At 43.5% G+C, this 18,577-nt stretch overlaps 3 protein-coding genes across 5 annotated transcripts; 2 read left to right on the forward strand and 1 right to left on the reverse strand.

Moving 5' to 3' along the window:
* The first annotated feature begins 70 nt into the window (after positions 1 to 70).
* On the forward strand, positions 71 to 2,109 carry si:ch73-311h14.2 (uncharacterized protein LOC556846 homolog). Its single transcript, XM_037255715.1, has 3 exons — positions 71 to 611; positions 816 to 995; positions 1,366 to 2,109. Exons 1-3 carry the CDS (start codon positions 333 to 335, stop codon positions 1,612 to 1,614), a joined length of 708 nt encoding a protein of 235 aa, XP_037111610.1. The 5' UTR covers positions 71 to 332; the 3' UTR covers positions 1,615 to 2,109.
* A 350-nt stretch (positions 2,110 to 2,459) lies between these two features.
* dcaf15 (DDB1 and CUL4 associated factor 15) lies at positions 2,460 to 8,743 on the forward strand. The gene is made up of 13 exons (XM_037251826.1): positions 2,460 to 2,685; positions 3,755 to 3,852; positions 3,966 to 4,104; positions 4,208 to 4,314; positions 4,406 to 4,536; positions 4,615 to 4,776; positions 5,386 to 5,943; positions 6,279 to 6,370; positions 6,732 to 6,854; positions 6,935 to 7,011; positions 7,087 to 7,191; positions 7,819 to 7,934; positions 8,128 to 8,743. Exons 1-13 carry the CDS (start codon positions 2,590 to 2,592, stop codon positions 8,181 to 8,183), a joined length of 1,860 nt encoding a protein of 619 aa, XP_037107721.1. The 5' UTR covers positions 2,460 to 2,589; the 3' UTR covers positions 8,184 to 8,743.
* A 1,388-nt stretch (positions 8,744 to 10,131) lies between these two features.
* Positions 10,132 to 18,577, reverse strand: rfx1b (regulatory factor X, 1b (influences HLA class II expression)). Of its 3 annotated transcripts, none has more exons than XM_037251813.1 (18): positions 18,473 to 18,577; positions 17,059 to 17,431; positions 14,815 to 14,912; positions 14,657 to 14,746; positions 13,963 to 14,039; positions 13,599 to 13,881; positions 13,257 to 13,438; positions 13,062 to 13,181; positions 12,870 to 12,991; positions 12,648 to 12,766; positions 12,397 to 12,500; positions 12,178 to 12,329; positions 11,999 to 12,096; positions 11,722 to 11,871; positions 11,430 to 11,641; positions 11,201 to 11,354; positions 11,030 to 11,075; positions 10,132 to 10,957 (listed from the first exon to the last, which is right to left on the reverse strand). In XM_037251813.1, the coding sequence occupies exons 2-18, from the start codon at positions 17,402 to 17,404 to the stop codon at positions 10,782 to 10,784; spliced, it is 2,529 nt and encodes an 842-aa protein (XP_037107708.1). In that variant the 5' UTR covers positions 17,405 to 17,431; positions 18,473 to 18,577; the 3' UTR covers positions 10,132 to 10,781. The 3 variants fall into 3 exon arrangements, with proteins under 3 accessions (XP_037107708.1, XP_037107689.1, XP_037107698.1); XM_037251794.1 differs by having other exon boundaries at positions 14,657 to 14,749; XM_037251803.1 differs by having other exon boundaries at positions 14,657 to 14,749; positions 18,423 to 18,544.

Consider the following 18,577-nt stretch of genomic DNA (forward strand, 5'->3'; position numbering starts at 1 on the left):
GACTTAATGAATTCGGCATTCACAAGAACTATTTAGAGTGTGTCAAATTTGTTTTCATCAAGAGCGTTTGTTATGGTAGTCCTCAGGTTTCTGGGTATAACTGTGAAACAACAAATGTTTTATTTGAAAGAAGCAGAGAGAAGTTAACACTGTTCCAAAAATGTTATATGTACCTTAAGCATGGGTGTGAATGGCATTGGGGATTCATAGTGGATGGTAGGCAGCGTGACGTCACAGTCTGAACCGGAAAGGGGTCAACAAAGAGGCGCTCGCAGACTGCTCATGCTAGTACTGCATATTTTTTGCCCGTTTATCTCAAGGAAAAAAAAAATATGCCGAGTAAACACTGCTGCTATGGAACTTGCAGAAGCGACTCCAGACACTACGATCGTCCACATATGAAGGATGTATTCTTTATTCGTTTTCCGAAGCCAAAAACTCAGAAGGATAAATGTGAACGATGGGTCAGCTTGTGCGGACGTCCAAAAGACCAATTTAACGCTAGCAAGGTGAAGCCTTTCACCTTCATATGTAGTAAACATTTCGTTGGGGGACATGGTCCTACAGATGACAACCCCGATCCCTTGCCGGCCACTGCTTGCCCCGAAGAGGTAAGCCCATTTCGATCATTTTCTTTACTCTTTGCTTGCCCGTTTGGCCCTTAGCGCCTGACCTGGGAAAATGTTTCAATGTCTAATTGTTTTGATTTATTTTTTAAGTAGCCTCTCATAACAATCGTGTTATGTTGTGAATTGTATGGAAAGTTATCCGAGTTTTTGAGGAGATTTGTACAGCGTTTTGGTTTGTGGTTGCAGATTGAACCTATTATAAGGCGCAAAAGAAAAGCACCAACACCGAAGCCATTCGCAAGCAAATCTGCAACGAAAAGAATCAAAGTGCTGGACTCAGCCAAAACCGATCTCGACGCAGCAAACATCCTGTTGGATCTCAGTATGATCTCACCTCTAGATGCTACTGACACAGAACGATATAGAGTAAGTGTTATATATTTTTTATTTTGTACGATGTGGTGTAAATCTGATTATCATATATGTATATTACAATAAGCATATTAAACGTTTTTTTTAATCTTTGAATAAATGCACTGCCAAATAAAGCGGAAGTATTAAAGAGGTTGTAAACGCCTTCATTTTGTCTGTCTACAACATCCAAAAATGTAAAGTAACGTTTTTACAGTGCAGAAATCAAGGAAAGTCATCCACAAAACAAAGAAATTGATATTTTATTATAACAAAACAAATTTCAAGCTAATTCCTTATCCGTCCTACTTAAATTTCAATTCATCATTTAGATTTGTAGGCCTATAACCCTATTGATGTGCATGTATGTTTGTTTTTCTGCCAGACTAACTCTGTGGGGATTCAAACAGAAGCTCTGGAACCTTGCTCCAAATGTTCAAAAGTGATGGTGGATGTTGGCTGTCAGACAATATATGACAGATACACGTTGAAGTCCAAGATTGAAAACATCATTCTAAAGAATGAAGCAGCCATATCAAGATCCAGGCCTTCCTCTCCTAGTATGCCACCAAGTGATCACCAACCTGAAGATGAGGCCCTCTTGACTTTGGATGATGTAAAAGGAGAAAAATGAAGACTTACACCTCCTGGTCTTGTTCAACTTCCTCAGCCCAGTAGTGAATAACCTTACTTACCGGAACAATACTGGCGAAAGTGAGCGGAGTTCAGCAAAAAAAAAAAAAAAAAACAGAGAAAGACAAAAATGAATCAAGGAACTTTTCATGACCCTTGTTAGACTATGTCATGGCTACATTGAGACACATTTGAACAATGGGACATATTAGAGCATTTACATCTTGGTGATCTTCTGTTAGTTGATTATGGCTAAAATTTACTCATGTTAAGACAGGTAAAGATAAACAGTCCTACATTTTTGTAAAGTAAGCTCACACCTCAAGAGGAACTTCTGAATAGAAAAATAGCGAAGGCATGTATTCATATAGCGCAGTATAACAACAATATTAAACATTTTTAATTGATCTCTGGCACGATTCCCTTGTCTCTAACGCCACTGGCAAGTCAATCTGTCTTTGTTGCTTGTTGTCTTGTTACCTTTCAAGATCAGTTAGCGAAGTAAATAAAAATATAAAATGTTTATATTTTTGCTGTAAAATTTTTGACTAATTCTAGATATTTAATCTAAAATCTATGAATATTTAGTGATCGTCTCAAAATATTTTGATGCTTAAAAGCAATGTAGTCACTTGAATGTTTCTTTTTACATAAGTGCAATTCCGAAATTAATTTGACGGAGAAAGTTTATTGCACAGATGACGTCAGGTTGTCTTTATTAGACATCTCCGTAAATTGACTTAATCTAAGTAAACGTCTCATTTCTAACAATTGCCTCTTCCTCTGATGTTCTACTCGACTCCTTCAAGGCGTAATAATAGGAGGAGCTAACGTGTCAAGTAAACAGAGGATCGAGGATAGTTTTAATAAATGAGACACCGACTCCGACTGGTGAAAACTGGCCTCGTCGGTCTCGTGCAGCAGCTGACCAATCAGCCGCGTCCGGGTCTCAACACGAGCAACAGTTCAGTTCGAGATGGCGCCCAGCTCGAAATCAGAAAAGAAGGCTGTCAAACACAGAACCGAAAGAAGGCACAAAGACCACGTCGTGAAACTTCTCGTGCGAGGGAAGGTGCGATTGTTATTTGCTTCACCTTGGCAACAATGCTTTTGGAGTAATATGATGTGCCTTGTTTTCATGAGCGTCTGTAGCTGCGACCTAGCTCGTTGGCTAACCAACGCGAATTAACGGAAGAGAATCATTCGAAGCTAGCAGCCAGCACCTTTTCCGTACACTCTTGTGGGTTACACTTGGGCTTACTTTAGGATCTTTTGCTAGCTAGCATATAGTTGGCGTCGGGACGAAACCTTGTACCTCCAAAATAGTCACTTTTCAGGAGACTCCTAAAAGGGCACATTTGTTAAACCATAAACATACCCTTAACACTGGGACGTGCGGTCAGGGCAAGCAGAAGAGGCATGTGAAGTGTATAACAAAACTAAAAGCTAATAATGATAACATACAAATCGTTTCCAATTTATTAATTACTCCGTGCTTTATATTGACATAATGTCAGTGAATTCCATGACATCCTTAGAAGAAAGGCACAGCCCTACTACGCTTTCCAGATTCTTGGTGTTTGTAATAGTATCATTTGATCAACTCTCTTCTAACTCTAATGCAAAAACAAATAAAAGCATGTTTTATTTCTGATGATATAATTGCTGATCAATATGTATCGACAAGTAATCGAGGCTGCAATATCTGTATCGGAAGTGAAAAAGTTGCATTGGGACAACCTTACAATACTGAGTATGTACATATTAACTGACAATGTTGATAGTTGGCGGGAGCCCTCGCACAAGTAGAAACATATCTGTTTGTCTTTATATTGCCAGCTATGCCATTTATCACACATGTACTGCACATGCTGATGTTCAGCAGTGTGTCTAATACAGGAGTGTCCAAATCCGGTCCTCAAGGGCTGCTTTCCTTCATGATTTAGATGCCGCCACCTCTGTTTATTTACATTGTTCATGTGACAAAACTAGTTTGAGTTTTAGCTACGTAGGATGGCTGGCAAGCCCAATAATGTGCAAATATACCACAACAGCCGACGTTTATGTGAATCGTCACGTATTGCTTTGCATCGTGTTTCCCAGCTAATAAATATTTTTGTTGTAATTGTTCCATTATGCAGCTTTCAGGGCAGTTCTCCCAGAATCTTTTCAGGAAGCTCCCTCCGCGAGTGTGTGTCCCATTAAAGAACATTGTCAGTGAGGAATACTTGAGAGCAGGGTAAGTGTTACTTCCACCCATAAACTCGTTGCCATTTCTGATGTTTATTTTAAGCAAACTAGTGTTGATCCACAAACAAGCCGGTGATGCAGTCTTATGTCGTTTGATTCCAGGCATATCTTCCTTGGCTTCACCAAGTGTGGCCGCTACGTTCTGTCCTACACCAGGGACTGGGGAGAGGATGATGAGTTTTATTTCTATACCTACCATCTCTATTGGTGGGAGTTTAATCTCCACAGTCGACTCAGACAGGTAAAACAAATCGTGTCCTATCACTGGTGAGCAGTTTTTAGAAGATATTGCAGAATTGAGTGAGGCATTTGACACTTATCTATTCTATGTATTTTCATTCTAGGTTCAATATGTGCGCCTGTTTGCAGGTGAAGAAATCTACAATGACCTTTACCTCACTGTGTGTGGGTGGCCAAATGACCAGTCTAAAATTGTCATCTTCGGTTTTAAGTAAGACAGTATTTATTCACACACGGCCGCTTCAGATCATTCTACTTAATTCTGTTGTAATCATGTTTGTCTACGTGACGCAACCTTTCAGCTCTCTCCTGATGAACTTGATGAGCGCCGAGAACTACCGAGATATCTCCATGACAATCGTTTCAATGCCTCCACCTCAGCCTTGCCCCGACTGTTGTTGTACACTTCCCTCGACCACATCAGTACGCAATGGTAAACAAATCACCTCTTCTGCTGACCTAGCTTCCTTAGCCTGTACGGCTCTTCTGATTTTCTCGTGGGTCTGTGCAGGAAGCGGCGAGTGTTTGGAGCACGGCTACGTGCTCAACAGCAAGTATCAGGTGGTGTACCCCTTTCCTACTTTTCAGCCTGCTTTCCAGCTGAAAAAGGACCAGGTCATCCTGTTAAATACCAGCTACTCTCTAGTGGCTTGTGGTATCTCTCTCTGCAAAGGTAAATATTTATTTATTTAATAAACATGATATATCCAGACTGAACTGACGAACAGTAACTAGTTTTCATGAGTGGCTGACGGTTGACCACAGTGAGCAGCTCGCTACAAGAATGTCAACATCAAGCAGCAACAACATGTAATTCAACAGTAGTGAAGAAATAAGTATGGAATAAAAAAAATTGCATGTGTATTCTTCGTCAGGCTCATACTGGCAGGTTACTTGTTAACGTTTAATTTACAGTACATGCCTGTCATGGTGACAAATATTCCATTCATATCTAATTGTTCATCAACATTTGCGAGACGCTACATTCTATTTTGAGGCTGTCAGAATCAAGGCAATTTGACTGTATAAAGATGGATGGATGGATGGATGGTTGTTGCTTGCGATTTGGTTACCGATCGGCCCCACAGACCCATATTGTACCCCAACGTATGCACGCAGATATGCACAGAGAATCCTTTTTTTAGGCGTCCCGCTGAGAAATTAGGGCACCTGGTCGCAGCGAGCCCTGCATCGTTTGTCCTTTATGCTCAGTATATTGTCATAGCTTTATGCCCTACCTATCAAACATGAAATTGCAGTTAACTGGCTTTGTTTGTTTCAGGCAAGGCTGGTCCGTCATCCCCAATTCTCTACACAAAGAGAGCAGCTTTGTCACATCAGGCGTCCACATGCTCCTCTCCCACTGCCTCAACTTCCTCGTTGTCTCAGGGATTTCCTGATAGGCACCCGACACAGAGCGGGTTCACCCCTGCGCCTCCTTCTCCCAACCAAACACAAGCAGCAATGCGAGCCAGAGAATTCGCAGCCGACCTCTTCCGACGGGCCCAAGGCGGAGCGGGTGGAGGTGAAAAAGAGGGAGCACCGAAACCATCAGAGCCGCTGGTGGTAAACGGCCAGCAGGATGAGCAGGATTGTCCAAAGTCTATGCAGAAAGAAACACGGACATGTTTGCCACAAATGTCGACAGCCGGCCATAGTTTAACGCAGTCATCAGAACAAATGATGTCTCCTGCATCGTCTTCATCATCGGCTTCTTCCCCTCCCACCCCACCTGCATCCCAGGAGGTTGACCCTAGTGAACCTGGATATGTCAACTACTCGTGTCTGCACTACTGTTCCAAGCCAGGCTCATTGGAGCAGAATACAGGAGGAGATACAGGTAAAAAAAACAAAACAAAGTATATGCACACCTGCCATATTATGACCACTTGCACAATTGAATGAGAGTCAATGTAATGGTGTTGTTGTCTAACGTTCTGTCTGTTCAATTTTTCATTATCACTCTGAGAGGGCTGCTCATTTCAATTGAATCCCATAATTGTCCCTGCGTTTGATTAAAGGATCATTATTTTTGGAAATTCTAGCTTTCAGGCCTTGAATATGTTGTTTTTTGCACATTAGCTGTTATTAGGAAAACGTTTTCAGTTGTCTTGCGACGCTGTACATCTTAGTCTCTTTGCCTTTATTGATTTGCGTCTCATTTTTTGTGTCAAGGTTATGAAGACGATAAAGTACAGCTTCCGTTCACCGTCACCGATCTTAAAGGGCGGAGCCTGCAGCTGGTCAGCGAGCCACACGATGGACAGGTCTGTGACATACTGGAAATATCAAAAGCATGGGTTTGCAAACGGAATTTATTGCACGTTTATGGTAAAACCTACGATAAAATAGCACATTCGTCTCGGCTGCCAATCACTGAAATGACATCACTCGCATTCCCGCGTGCTTGTTATAGTAACTAATAAACAATGAAGAGAAGATGAGGGGGGGAAAAATAGCCCAAGTTATACAGACTGCTATAGTTTGTTTGCCACGAAAAAGACCTCTGGGCAAAGACAAAAAAGAATAAACATCACATATACTAAAACATAATTCCACTCTGACATCTCTCATTGTATGCCTGCATTTGAGTGAATTGGTTCTGCATATGTGTGTGTTATTTTACAGAGTGTACGTGTAGAGCAGCTGACTCTGGACTTTGAGTATCTAATTAATGAGGTGATCAGGAAAGACGCCGCCTGGGCGCCGCAGTTCTGCTCTTTCAGCGACTATGATGTGGTCATATTAGAGGTAAACTAACAAATACGACACAGTCCCGCGCACTTTTGAATTAAAGTGTGTGCCTGATAATGTTTTCGTGTGTGTGTCAGGTTTGCCCGGAGACCAACACAGTCATGATTAGCATCGGCCTCTTGTTACTGGCTTTCTCCCCTTCGGAGCATTGCAGGTGCTGTTGGTCTTTTGTTACTTTTTTAGGAACAAGCTTGAAGTTTCTTTTCTTAAGCTCTTTCTCTCTTGTCAGGTCCAACACGTACCATTCAAACCTGCAGGTCAGTTGGGACCTTAACACAGGTGTGTGTTGCACTGTAGGCATCGGTGACCTTACAGAGGTCAAGGGTCAGACCAGGTAAGCAAACACCCAGTGTGATCCTACATGATATAGGCCCGCTTCACCTCATTTTGCTGAGTCAGCAATGTTAAGTCAGGCCTTTGCAATGTTAGATGCAGAAGTTTTGAATCCAACCAGAACTTGTTCAACCTGATTAGACTCTGACCTTTCAGTTATTCAAATGTGCCGTTCAGTTATTCAGAGTACCCAAAAAAGGAGAGCCGGTATGTTTGGCAGTACAATGAAAGGAAATATGTCAAGCTCTAGATTTGAAATCTACAAGTCGCATCAGAGTAGAAGTCTCAGGACCAGGCAAATTATGAAAAGTTGAGACCTATACAGTAGTCCGCACAGTCCGATAATAAACAGGAGAAAGCCAGAGAAGCCATCTTAAATACTAAGTTAGCATGCCATGTTGTCACAAAATAATACTTTCACTACAGAAACAGGAGAATAATTACTGTTAAGAGGCTGAAATTCTAACGATTTGGGACTATTTTAAGTTAAACAATGTCTTAAAACAGTTAATCAAGATAGTAGTGAGTCAATAACAAATGAGTTGTTAATTAACCAATTAATTTTTGTACCTGTTGTCACAATGTACAAACGCATGCAGTAAAGCATATAACTTGTCTCGCACGTCAGCGGGCGTGTGTGGAGTTCTTACAGGAAGTCCTGCGTGAACACGCTGATGAAGTGTCTCATTCCTGAGAGCAGCTCGCGCTCCATCAATCGCATGACCAACGAAGGACTACACAAAGGTCAGTTGAAGCTGCAGATTGACTTCATGACAGTATTAAGTTTGTCCGAGGCTTGTTTCCGTCTAGACATATTTGGGCATAGTCATCTTCCCCAGTCAATAAACGGATTGTAAAGCTGCTTCAAAAAGTGCTTGAAGATTGGTTGAATAGGCTTAAGTACTATTGAATTAATATTTACTCCTCCCCCATGTAGGATCATCTCTTCAGGTGCTGGCTGATAGCGAGAGATGCACATGGATTGTCCTGTGATGCTGGGTGCAAATCAAAAGGAGAGCGAACGAACGGCCTTGGGGCTCAACTGCACTGTGATAACGTACACATCAAAACTGTACTCGGTGTCATATACCGGTAACTGCACATTATTATTTTTTGTTTGTTTCAGAGAGACATCTGTATTTACATAATGTTTAATTTGTAAGTACAAAAAAACGAACTGGACTGGATAAAGATTGCCACAACTAAGTTCTTTTCTTATACAGTATATAAGTACTGTATAACTAAAGTGTTTGTCTGCTATAGAGAGTATTGTGAGTACGTCAACCTGCACCTGTAAAGGAATATGTATTTCTGCCCCCTTTTTGTTGACTCACAAGGCTGTAGTTTTTCTCATTGCACAGAACAAAGCAACTTTGTTTACTCTAAATATCTTGGGGGTGCGTCTATAAAAGTATTTGTTTCATGATTGTTGGTTCTTCAAGTCCTATACATGTTTCACTGGTTGATGTAATGCTGTATATTCCTAGCAAGGAATTAGGAATATTTCTTGAAGTTTTGTCAAAATGAAATGTTGCAGATTGTGTCAAACAATACGATTTGTGTTTATCCGATTTGAGTGATGTTCTCATGATACGAAGATGGGGGGTTTCAAAGGCACCCATTTTACATAAGAGTCTCAAGGGACACCACCAAACAAAAATATGGATCTTGTCTCAAGTTACTCACAGACTGACTTACTCAGTGTGAAGACTTGGCCTGTAAATGAATCGAACCAAGCCAAAGCCGTGACTTATTCATTCGGCCATTGAATGTAAGAGTAATTCGTTTTAATGCCTTTGTCACTGGCATAGATACATTTGAATGCTGATACGTTGGTAAATTTTAATAACTCCGACATATTAACTGAAATAAGGCAGTTTTCCACATCACACCACGCTATCTTTCGGCGCACCAGTGCGCGTTGGGAATCACTGCAGTAAACAAATACAATATGCACATATTTGAGAATGCAATCACAACCTTTTAGTCAATGACAACAAAGCTACAAAGATCACAGATTGTACAAAGGTTTTAAGAGGGACAGATTGTACAAAGGTTTTAAGAGGGACATCAATAGGATCTCTTGATGGAAGGTCCAGCAGTGGAAGATTGATGGGAGAATCCACATTACAAGAACAAAACTACTTTGTGAAACCCCATTTGAATTTTTTTCTTTCTATAGATTTCTGCCCGGGCAACAAACACACATTGTTTCATTAAGTGGTCTCAGAAAATAATTGAAATCCTGACAAAATAACCTGATTATATAAAGGGTTGATTGGGAAGTTCAGCACATCTCCAGGCCTGGTCCAACATCACATTAAAAATCAAGCTTAGTAGTGTTCTGTAGGCATACCACAACGTTTCCTAAGGCAAGTTATGGTCAAACAACATACAATTTGGATATACGACACCAGAGGATGAAAAATAAACTTTACCACTACAAAACACTGTACAGCAGCTGGTACATCATGTTAAAGGAGCCATATCATGCGAAATCATTTGTTTGGGCTTTTAGCCCTGTTAAAATGTTCATTCCTGTGTAAATTTGAGATGTCATACTTTATGAGCGGTTATTGAAGGCACCTCGAGGCTACCAACATATGTGTGAGCACAGCGAAGGCGGGGTTTGAGTAAAACGAGTCTTACTTCCGAGTCAGAAAAATTGCCATCAAAATAACTAATATTTCATAAGAAACTAGATTGTTCTTGTGCAAAGGGCAATATATAATCATATACATCCCTATAAATAACGGGAAATGTTAAAATAGCATGATACAACTCCTTTAGTACACAGGTAACTGAAGTCAATAAGAGTGCTTCTGAATCTAGCTTATTCAAGTTTTTTTTTAAATTGGAAGGTGGTTTGTCTTTGCATTGTATGCATGAAGTAGTGAAGGAAATGAATGGAGAGGCTGAGCAAAGATGACAAATGGCAATCTCGACAGACATGGCTCACGATTTTTAATAGCTACAAAAGTTCAAGACAACAAGGCTACAGAACCCTCATATATATATGCAACAATACACACGATATTGAATACAAGTTCAATTGGGCTAGCAATCTCTCAAAGGCACAGCGAATCAGTTAGTTGGCCAAATTAAAAAGGACGTACAGAAAGTAAATGAAATATGGCATCCACAACCAGTTGTCCATTAGTGAGCCCATAAAATCCATTAATCCTGATTATAAAACACCCCTGCATAGACATTGCTTAAAGGGCAATATGAGTGATTTTGGACATCACCAGGACAATTTCTCTACATTATCTGGTTAGTGGTTAAGGCAGGACAAGGGAGACTCAGGGAAATATCATGAGTGTCCATCAGGTAATGTGGTATTTGTGCAGGGCTGGCCACTGAATGTTCTGGGAAGGCACAGGGATCATACACGATTACATGACAAAAGAGAAACAAAATGGCAGCACAAAAAAGCAAAAAATACATCATTGGCATAAAGGGCACTCCTGTTTTCTTAAACATGCGCACACTCGACAAACAACACCCAGCACACATGACAAAGGGTGCAGGATGGGATGACTTGATGGCGTTAAAGCAAAGGTTTCTGTGTGTGTGTGTGTGTGTTTTCCTCTAAGCCGGTGTATTGTGTGTCTCTGTCAGACTGTGCAGGCTTAAAGAGGTCCTGGGCTGCTTGGCGGGTGGCTCCAACAGCTCCTTGTCTTCCAGCATGCTCAGAGAGCTGGACTGCAAGACCAGATCTGCGCTTTCATCCTCACTCTCCTCGTCCTCGTCATCGTCTTCCTCATCTGATGGGGAAGAAACGGCGAGGGGTCAAAAGGACTGCAAAAAGAAGACACTACCAAGTGTGCTGATGTTACCTTTCTCCAGGTCCGGAGTGGATCGGTTCTTGACTGTGCTGGCAAACTAAAACACAGAAGAGAAACATCTGACAAGGTCTAGAAAACTCACACAAAAAATGGATATCTGAAAACAGAATGTCCAAAACCTTTTCTGAGTGTTGTGTTATTTCCCTATTTTCAAACACTTACTTCTCCCATGACGGCAACTGGGGTCTCTCCTTTCGCCCGAGCCACTCTGTGCTCGATCAGGTAGTACATGTACTCATCGTACAGCAAGCGGATCAGGTGAAAGGATCCGAAGCTGGCGGCGCTGCGCAGGGTCAGGTCCCGAATGACCATCGAACTGGTGGTTGGCAAGACATTTTTAAGACTTTTAGCACACGGCAACAAATCCTAATTCTGGCCAGCTGCCACTCACCTATAGAAGGACCAGTTGAGCAGAAAGACTTTGGCGGCCTTGGGCAGGGCGACGGGGTTGGCCTCGTAAGGTTTGAGCACCTGAGAGACAACGCCGTCCAGCCACGAGGCCCACTGCTCCAAGGAGTTCTGCTGCTGCAGGGTCATCTTGAAGTCTTGCTCCAGCCGCTGGACGATTTGATCCTCACACTGACACACCCACGACGCTTGTTCCTGATGGGGGGTTAAGTGGGTTGAGACAAGGTTGGTTCTCCGACGTCCTGCTACGCTTGTGTTCTTCGGCATCGCCAGACCTGAACGTTGGTGAAATCTACACGGTTGAGGTCAGAGAGCATCTGGTTGATCTGAGCCGAGTTCTGGAGAACGGCACGGGCTGCCTGGGCCAGGTGGTTCAAGCTGGTATAGCGACGCAGCGTTTGGGAAAAAGAGCTGACACACACCACCTGAGGGGGCACCAACGCTACATTCTCAGCCATCTACTCATCTCTACTGACTCTCAAGTCTCAAAAATAATGATTAGTAGTTGATTCATCAAATAATGATTGCACCTCTGAGGAATAGAATACAAACCTTAATGCGAACCATCTCTTCTGGGATGTTCATCATGGCGCCGGACAGCCAGCTCTCCAGACTCTTAGCAAAATTACGGATGGCCTGAGTCAAGGCACCTGAGGACAAACGTGAAACGTGTTGAAAATCAACAGGTTGCTCTCACTTTGCACACCTTTGTCATCCCGTCGCATCCTTACTGGGGATGGGTCGGAGCACATCGGGGATGAGGATCTCCACCAGCGTCTGATAGAGCAGGTTGTCACACGTTCTCGTCCAGTTTAGTACAGGCTCAAACTTGCACAGCAGCACGAGGCATGATTTTGGCAGACGTTTCTCCGACTCGTGGTGACTGGAAGAACATGTGGTTGCTATTGGAGCTGTGGTGGTGGGTCAAGTGTTTTACTTTTGGCACTCACAGATTGAGAGTTTCTGGTTCGCTGCTTTGGCTGAACCTCCAGAAGGATTTCCAAAGTGTCTCCACAAGAGTGAACTGAAGGTTCACCATCACGTCTAAAACGGCCTGTTGCCAAGAAAGGAAAAAAACAGGATGAAGGAGGACGGCAGTGCTTGCTGCTAAAATAGTGTTTGCGTTCTGAAATGCAGAATGTTTGCCAAAATGCTAACATGACAAAAACCAAAGTGACTTTTTGACCTCTCTGTTGCCTACCTCACAGTGTTCCCTGTAGAGCGTCTGAAAGGCCTTGAGGTGTTCAGGCAGGATCCCATCAGGCAGGCTGCGCTCTTGCACGTTCATCTCAACGAAATCAGGCAACGGACGTGATGCTTCTACACAAGATGGAGGACACACTGGCGTCACCACTACAGCATCTTTTCTTCCGCGACACAAAACATCATTGTACACATTCAACTAAATGTGCCAGTTCCTCACCCAGGAACTGCTGGTACTGCTGCACCTGGGCCGAAATATCACAAACCACTCCTGCCTGCTGCTGGGACGCCCCCCCTGAGGTCCCATTGGCGATCCCCTCTGTTTTCTGAACCGCCTTTACCCTTTTGGACAGAACGCACCCAGGTCAGAACGAAGTAGGATACTGGGGCGCCTCTTTGTATGAAAGCCCACCTGCTTTTCTGTGGGAACGGCTCCTGCCGCATTGCCGTGATCTGCTGTTCGTCCATCAGTCTGAGCAGAGGGGAGCCAGATTTGATCCTGAGTCCATAGTAGTGGTACTTTGAGTTCCCCCTGAAACAAGCGTGCCAAAACTTACAAGGAGGCGGTGCGCAAGTGAATGACAACAACGAGCGCGGCTGTACATACCGCGTGCCGAGCCTTCGGGTGCGGAGCCCCATGAAGACGGACCTGATGAGTTTGCCAAAGGAGGCGGCATTGACCGGCTCCAGCTTCTGCTCCTGGCAGTGTAGCAGGTAGTGGTAGTAGAGGGTGCAGCGAGGCAGGCTCACCCCCTCTGCACCTTCGTAATTGTCACACAGCCACTGCACCTGAAGAGCACAGCCACGGTGGTCATGTCCTGCCATAACCCAGAAAGCATTCCAAGCGCTTCACTTTTTCCACATTTTATGGTATCAACCCAAAATGAATCTTTGTCTCGGAGAAAAATGTCATCTGTTCATTTGCCCATTCAGTCACTGGAGTACTCACAGTGGCCGGAGGGGCACGTGAATTTGGGCTGGAGTAGCTCTGTCCTCCTCCACCCCCTCCTCCCAACAAATAAGCCCCCTGAATGACATAACCGGAGCCACTCGCAGAGGTGCCCCCGATGGCAGCAGCTGCTGCTGCAACAGAGGAGGAGAGAGTCTGTGAGGTCACCGAGCCGCTGATGTCGGACTCCGAGCTAGACGTGGCCTCGTAGAAGTTGGAGGAGGAGGCGGGAGGGGTCTGAGAGTAGAGGGGTGAGTCGGAAAAAGAGTAGCCGCCTGGCCGGCTGGAGGGAGAGAAGAATTGGAGGAAGAATTGTCACTGGATGGCTGAGAGATGCAAAGTTGTCAACATTTTTGTCACTCACATAGAGGAGGTGGTGAAAGCATTGTCGGAGCCTCCTCCGTCCACATACTGCACCTGGCCCGAGTACGCCTGATCCACCTTGAAAGAAAAACAAGGAAAGAGGAGCTTTGTAGGAGAGCAACAAATCAGAATATGGATGGACAAAAAGTTTGGATCTAATTTGGTCAAATATACTCAGCTTTAAACAGTATCAGGTTATTTGAATTTATTTCTTCAATATTTATGAGCTGAGTTGTTATTGCAATCATGCAACAGGATGGCACACCTTTTTGGAACAGAGCAGCCCACTCGTTTTTTTACAATGCGTCTCTCTGACTTTGTACTGTCAAAGATCCCAACTGCTTTCACATGACATGAACAGGAAACTACGGAAACAACAGGAGTAGGTCTGCTACGAACACACATCCTGCCACTCTACTGGGAATGTTCGCGTACTTCCCAAGACACGTTGGGGCTTAGCAGTTGGAGGACTGCTGCTGAAGCTCCAGAATTCAAGTATCTCCATTAACCAGATACTTAGCAGTGGCAATCTGGTTAGTGTAGTAACCTCCAAAGTAATATCATGAGACACATAAGCCCAGAACAAATCTTCCATTCTTTCCTGAGGGGAAATTCTTTTGAAATAAGCACTTTGGTGGTTCTACTGGATAATGATGGCGATTGAATCATTTTTATGAGATGTTTTTTGTCTTTACCTCATGGTTGATGTGCGCAGACTGCAGATTATTGACGTGTCCTGACTGAACCCTCTTGCCAGCCTGTGGCACCGTCTGCAACACTGACCTCTGCTGGTAAATACATTCAACGTCATAATTAAATTGTCGTCCAAGTCATTAATCGGCAGAGAACATACCTGAGTGGTGGTCTGCACTGGCTGGACCACCCGTGTAGGCACACCCGGGGCAGGTGAGCTGGATTCTGACAGACTGTCGTTAGACTGCGCAGAACCCTCTGAGTGAGAAAGAGACTTGAATGAGCGACAAAGAAGCCGTGCACGTACAAATAAGGCAACTCACGACATGCGGCTTGCGGATTGTAACAGAAACCAGTGTAGAACATCCCGTGTGTGTTTTTGGGTCCAGCCGAGGAGAAACTGACAAGAATGCCCTCGTCTCTGCTTTATAACTTGTGTAGAGAACGACCGGCTCGGACAGCTAATCTCCCCAGATGGAGAGCAATCCCTCCATCTTGTAAACATGCATTTTGGATGCGAGAGGAAAATGGGACGCATGAGGGATGTTGGCTATTGGATGATGGACAACATGTGGAGGGAAGGCTCACGCATTTCCTTTTTCATTTGAACCCGTTTAGACGAATGGATTTCCCAGTTTGCAATGTGACGCCAAAATGAACAAAGCAACCTTTTACTCATTTTGAATGCAAAATACAAACGACTTAGTACTAACAAAGTTCTGAATGCTACCCCTAGGTGTCCCACCGAGACACCCCTCCAGAGCTGAGCTGCATCTTGTGACTTATGGAACAAACCTTTCCAGTGAAGCCTGTGTTTGTCTCACTTTCACTCTCTCTGCCTCTCTCTTTCTCTCTGCTATAACTCTTCTCACTGAGTGTCTGATAGAGGTTCTGCTGCTTCTAACTTGTCAATACATCTGAAATGAAAGCACAACTGGAGACAGATCATGGACTATGAAATGGTGAAGTTTGATTATTGTCTAAAAGCATAAACTTCAAATAAGGCCGATTGGGAATTTACTCACCTTAGCTTCCGATGGAACATTCCATTAAAAAAAAAAAAAAGCAACGCTTTTAATTCTCCCTTGTTTTGCTAGACTTCTAAATTGCATGGATGTTGATACTTGTCCCCTACTGCCCCAACCGTCCCCTCCGATCCTCCAATACTTCACGTCTGACAGTCCCAAAATCTAAACTAAAATCCTTCGGTGACAGAGCCTTCTCCTGCACATCACCCCGACTCTGGAACTCTCTCCCTCAGTCTGTCTGTGACTCAGCCACACTCCCCATATTTAAGTCCCGTCTAAAAACGTACCTCTTCTCCCAAGCTCATGACCTCCCCTACCCATAACTGGTTTCCTCTTCTTAATTTTATCCAATTGTTTCTTCCCCGTCCCCCTCCCCTCATGTATGTCTTTGCCTTGTTCCCTGTAAGCGTCTTTGGGTTTTTGAAAAGCGCTATACAAATTTAATGAATTATTATTATTATTATACTACAGCCAATTTCAACTGCCATAAGCAGGCTTCTCTCACAAATATAAACAGATTGATGGAAGCAGAGTAGTGCCAACAACATATTGGCTGTCATGTTATGTTCCAGCTTAATTAAATATGCACCGTTATCAAGATGATTGAATAGGCCTCAGACAAGCCCCACGCCCGCCTGTCCCAGCGTGTGACTTACTGGGTGAGAGTATACTGTGTTACTTGACACCGGCAGGCAAAAATATCCACTAACAGATGGACCTAAAATAAACATCCAAAAAAAGAATTAGCCTAAGGCCTCATTCTCTTTTTATTCTCTTCCCATTAAGAGCAGATTTATTTAATGCCAAATATTTTCTTTGACATTTAATATTTGTCACTTCAAGGGGAATAGGAGAACATGAAGTTGAACCTCACATCCAGAAAACACGTATTTATCACAAATGAGGTTGCCACGGATACAGATTTCTTTTGCTAGTAATTGGGAATGGCTACTATTTCTCAAGATACATTCTTATAACATTAACTCTCCAGCAACCTCAAAGAGAAGCTGCATTCCATCCCTCACATTTGGTGCACTGTAACCTAGCAACCACATGCATCACATTATATTGTTGTGGTCTGCTCATTCACGCACACGCACGTTACTTAGTGTGCTGACAATGGTAATAATGACTTACCACTGAGTTGACTAAACATCATGAGCACAAATTAAAAGGATTAGACGATGGCAGGAAAATAACAATTCAACCTTTATCCTTTTCAATTTCTTTGACGCTAGGACTGATCATACCACATCAAGCTTATTGACAGCTTCGACTGATTTGCTTGGAATGATAAATTTGACTGCCTACATCTCATGTCCCCCATAATTATCGTGCAAGCTTAGGAATTCAATAGTTTGTCACATGTTGCTCACCTGTAACCGTCACTATGATGTATTGGGGTGAGGTGTTCTGACCATTACTCTTCTGGGCCACAGTGTGCTGGATTTCTGAGCTTATATAGTGCTGTGTAGGAGCCGCTAGAACAGCCGCCTTCTGGCTCTGAGCCTGGGTAGATGGAGCTTGGGACGAAAGTGCATCCTGTCCAGTTTTGGCTGATTGATTGGCTGATGCAATGCTTCCAGAGGTTAGTGGGAGTCCGGCCAGGAAGTGTGCTGCTGTCTTGGTGGAAGAGGGTGTGGTGGAAGCCGGAGTTGATGCTATGGTTACCGTGTTGGTCTGCGGAGGCTGGAGGTCTTCTGAGTAGCCAGAAGTTGCCATGGCAACCAATCCTTTGAGGCGCCACCTCTGTTGATTAAAAGAGGGAGACAATCTCAATTGCGAATATCCTCCAAACATGTCTTTGACGTCATATCCACTTGTGTTGTTGCAACACATTGCCACGCAAATCTTAGTCTGTGTGTGTGTGTTCTCGTGCGTGCATGTTTGAAGAGGATTTTTTCAGCTTCAGTCCACTACATCTAACAAAAAATGAACAACACAAAGGCAACAAACTGTTTTCAATTGTAATAAAGTAAGCAAGGGCTATTCATATGAACTAGCTACCACTATGACCTTATCGCCTCTGTAGCTGAGGCTGAATTCACATGCACAATTATTGGACCCAGCCATTCAGGACTTTAGACTATCCCAACCTAAGATAAACCACTCCGGTGTGCACCCACACGGTAAACACGACGCGTAGATGATCAGCGAGCACATCGTGTCAGGGAAGTGAGTTCAATGTCACACAAAAAAAACTTTTCCCACGGGGTTCAAAGTAAATAACACATAACTCCCAAATACGCACGTTTATAAAAACGCGATCCAAGAAAGTGGATTGTAAATATGTGCGTGGGTAACATAAGGTTCACTCGCTTATAGGTGTGTTGAGTTAGCGAGAGTGATAGCTTCCCCAGCTAACAACTCGTCACTTAAGTAAGCTTGATGTGCGCTTGAGCAACCAAGCTATTGCTAGCGTGCTTGTAATTCTTCGGCCATGACATAAACAGCACACGCAGTTAAATGTGCCACTCCACGAAAGATGAATACAATAGGCGTGGAAAAAAGTCGAGTAGTCACAAGCGTTACAACACACCCGCCATCTTGTGCTCTGATCGGAGATCTGACATCGCCATAACAACCGCCTGCACATGCAAAAAAAAAAAATCCCGCAACCACTTTCATCACCGACATGCTCGAACACTTTCCGCAAACACAGACGAATACACCAACGAAAACAACCATGCAACTTTAGAGAGTATAAAATGACAATGAAATCTCATTTTGAGGAGTTCACCTCTGTTTTTCCCCCGGTATTATCATTTTAGTGCTAAGTTTTTTCCTTACATTCGGGTTGTTGACTCCCGTTGCTTGGTTCTCGTCGCCAGGACTACCGTGACTATGGCGCCTTGCCTTCACCGGGGCAACTGTTGCTAGCCTCTTGCCTAAGCC

This window comes from Syngnathus acus, chromosome 1 (genome assembly GCF_901709675.1).
Source record: "Syngnathus acus chromosome 1, fSynAcu1.2, whole genome shotgun sequence".
NCBI lineage: Eukaryota > Metazoa > Chordata > Actinopteri > Syngnathiformes > Syngnathidae > Syngnathus > Syngnathus acus.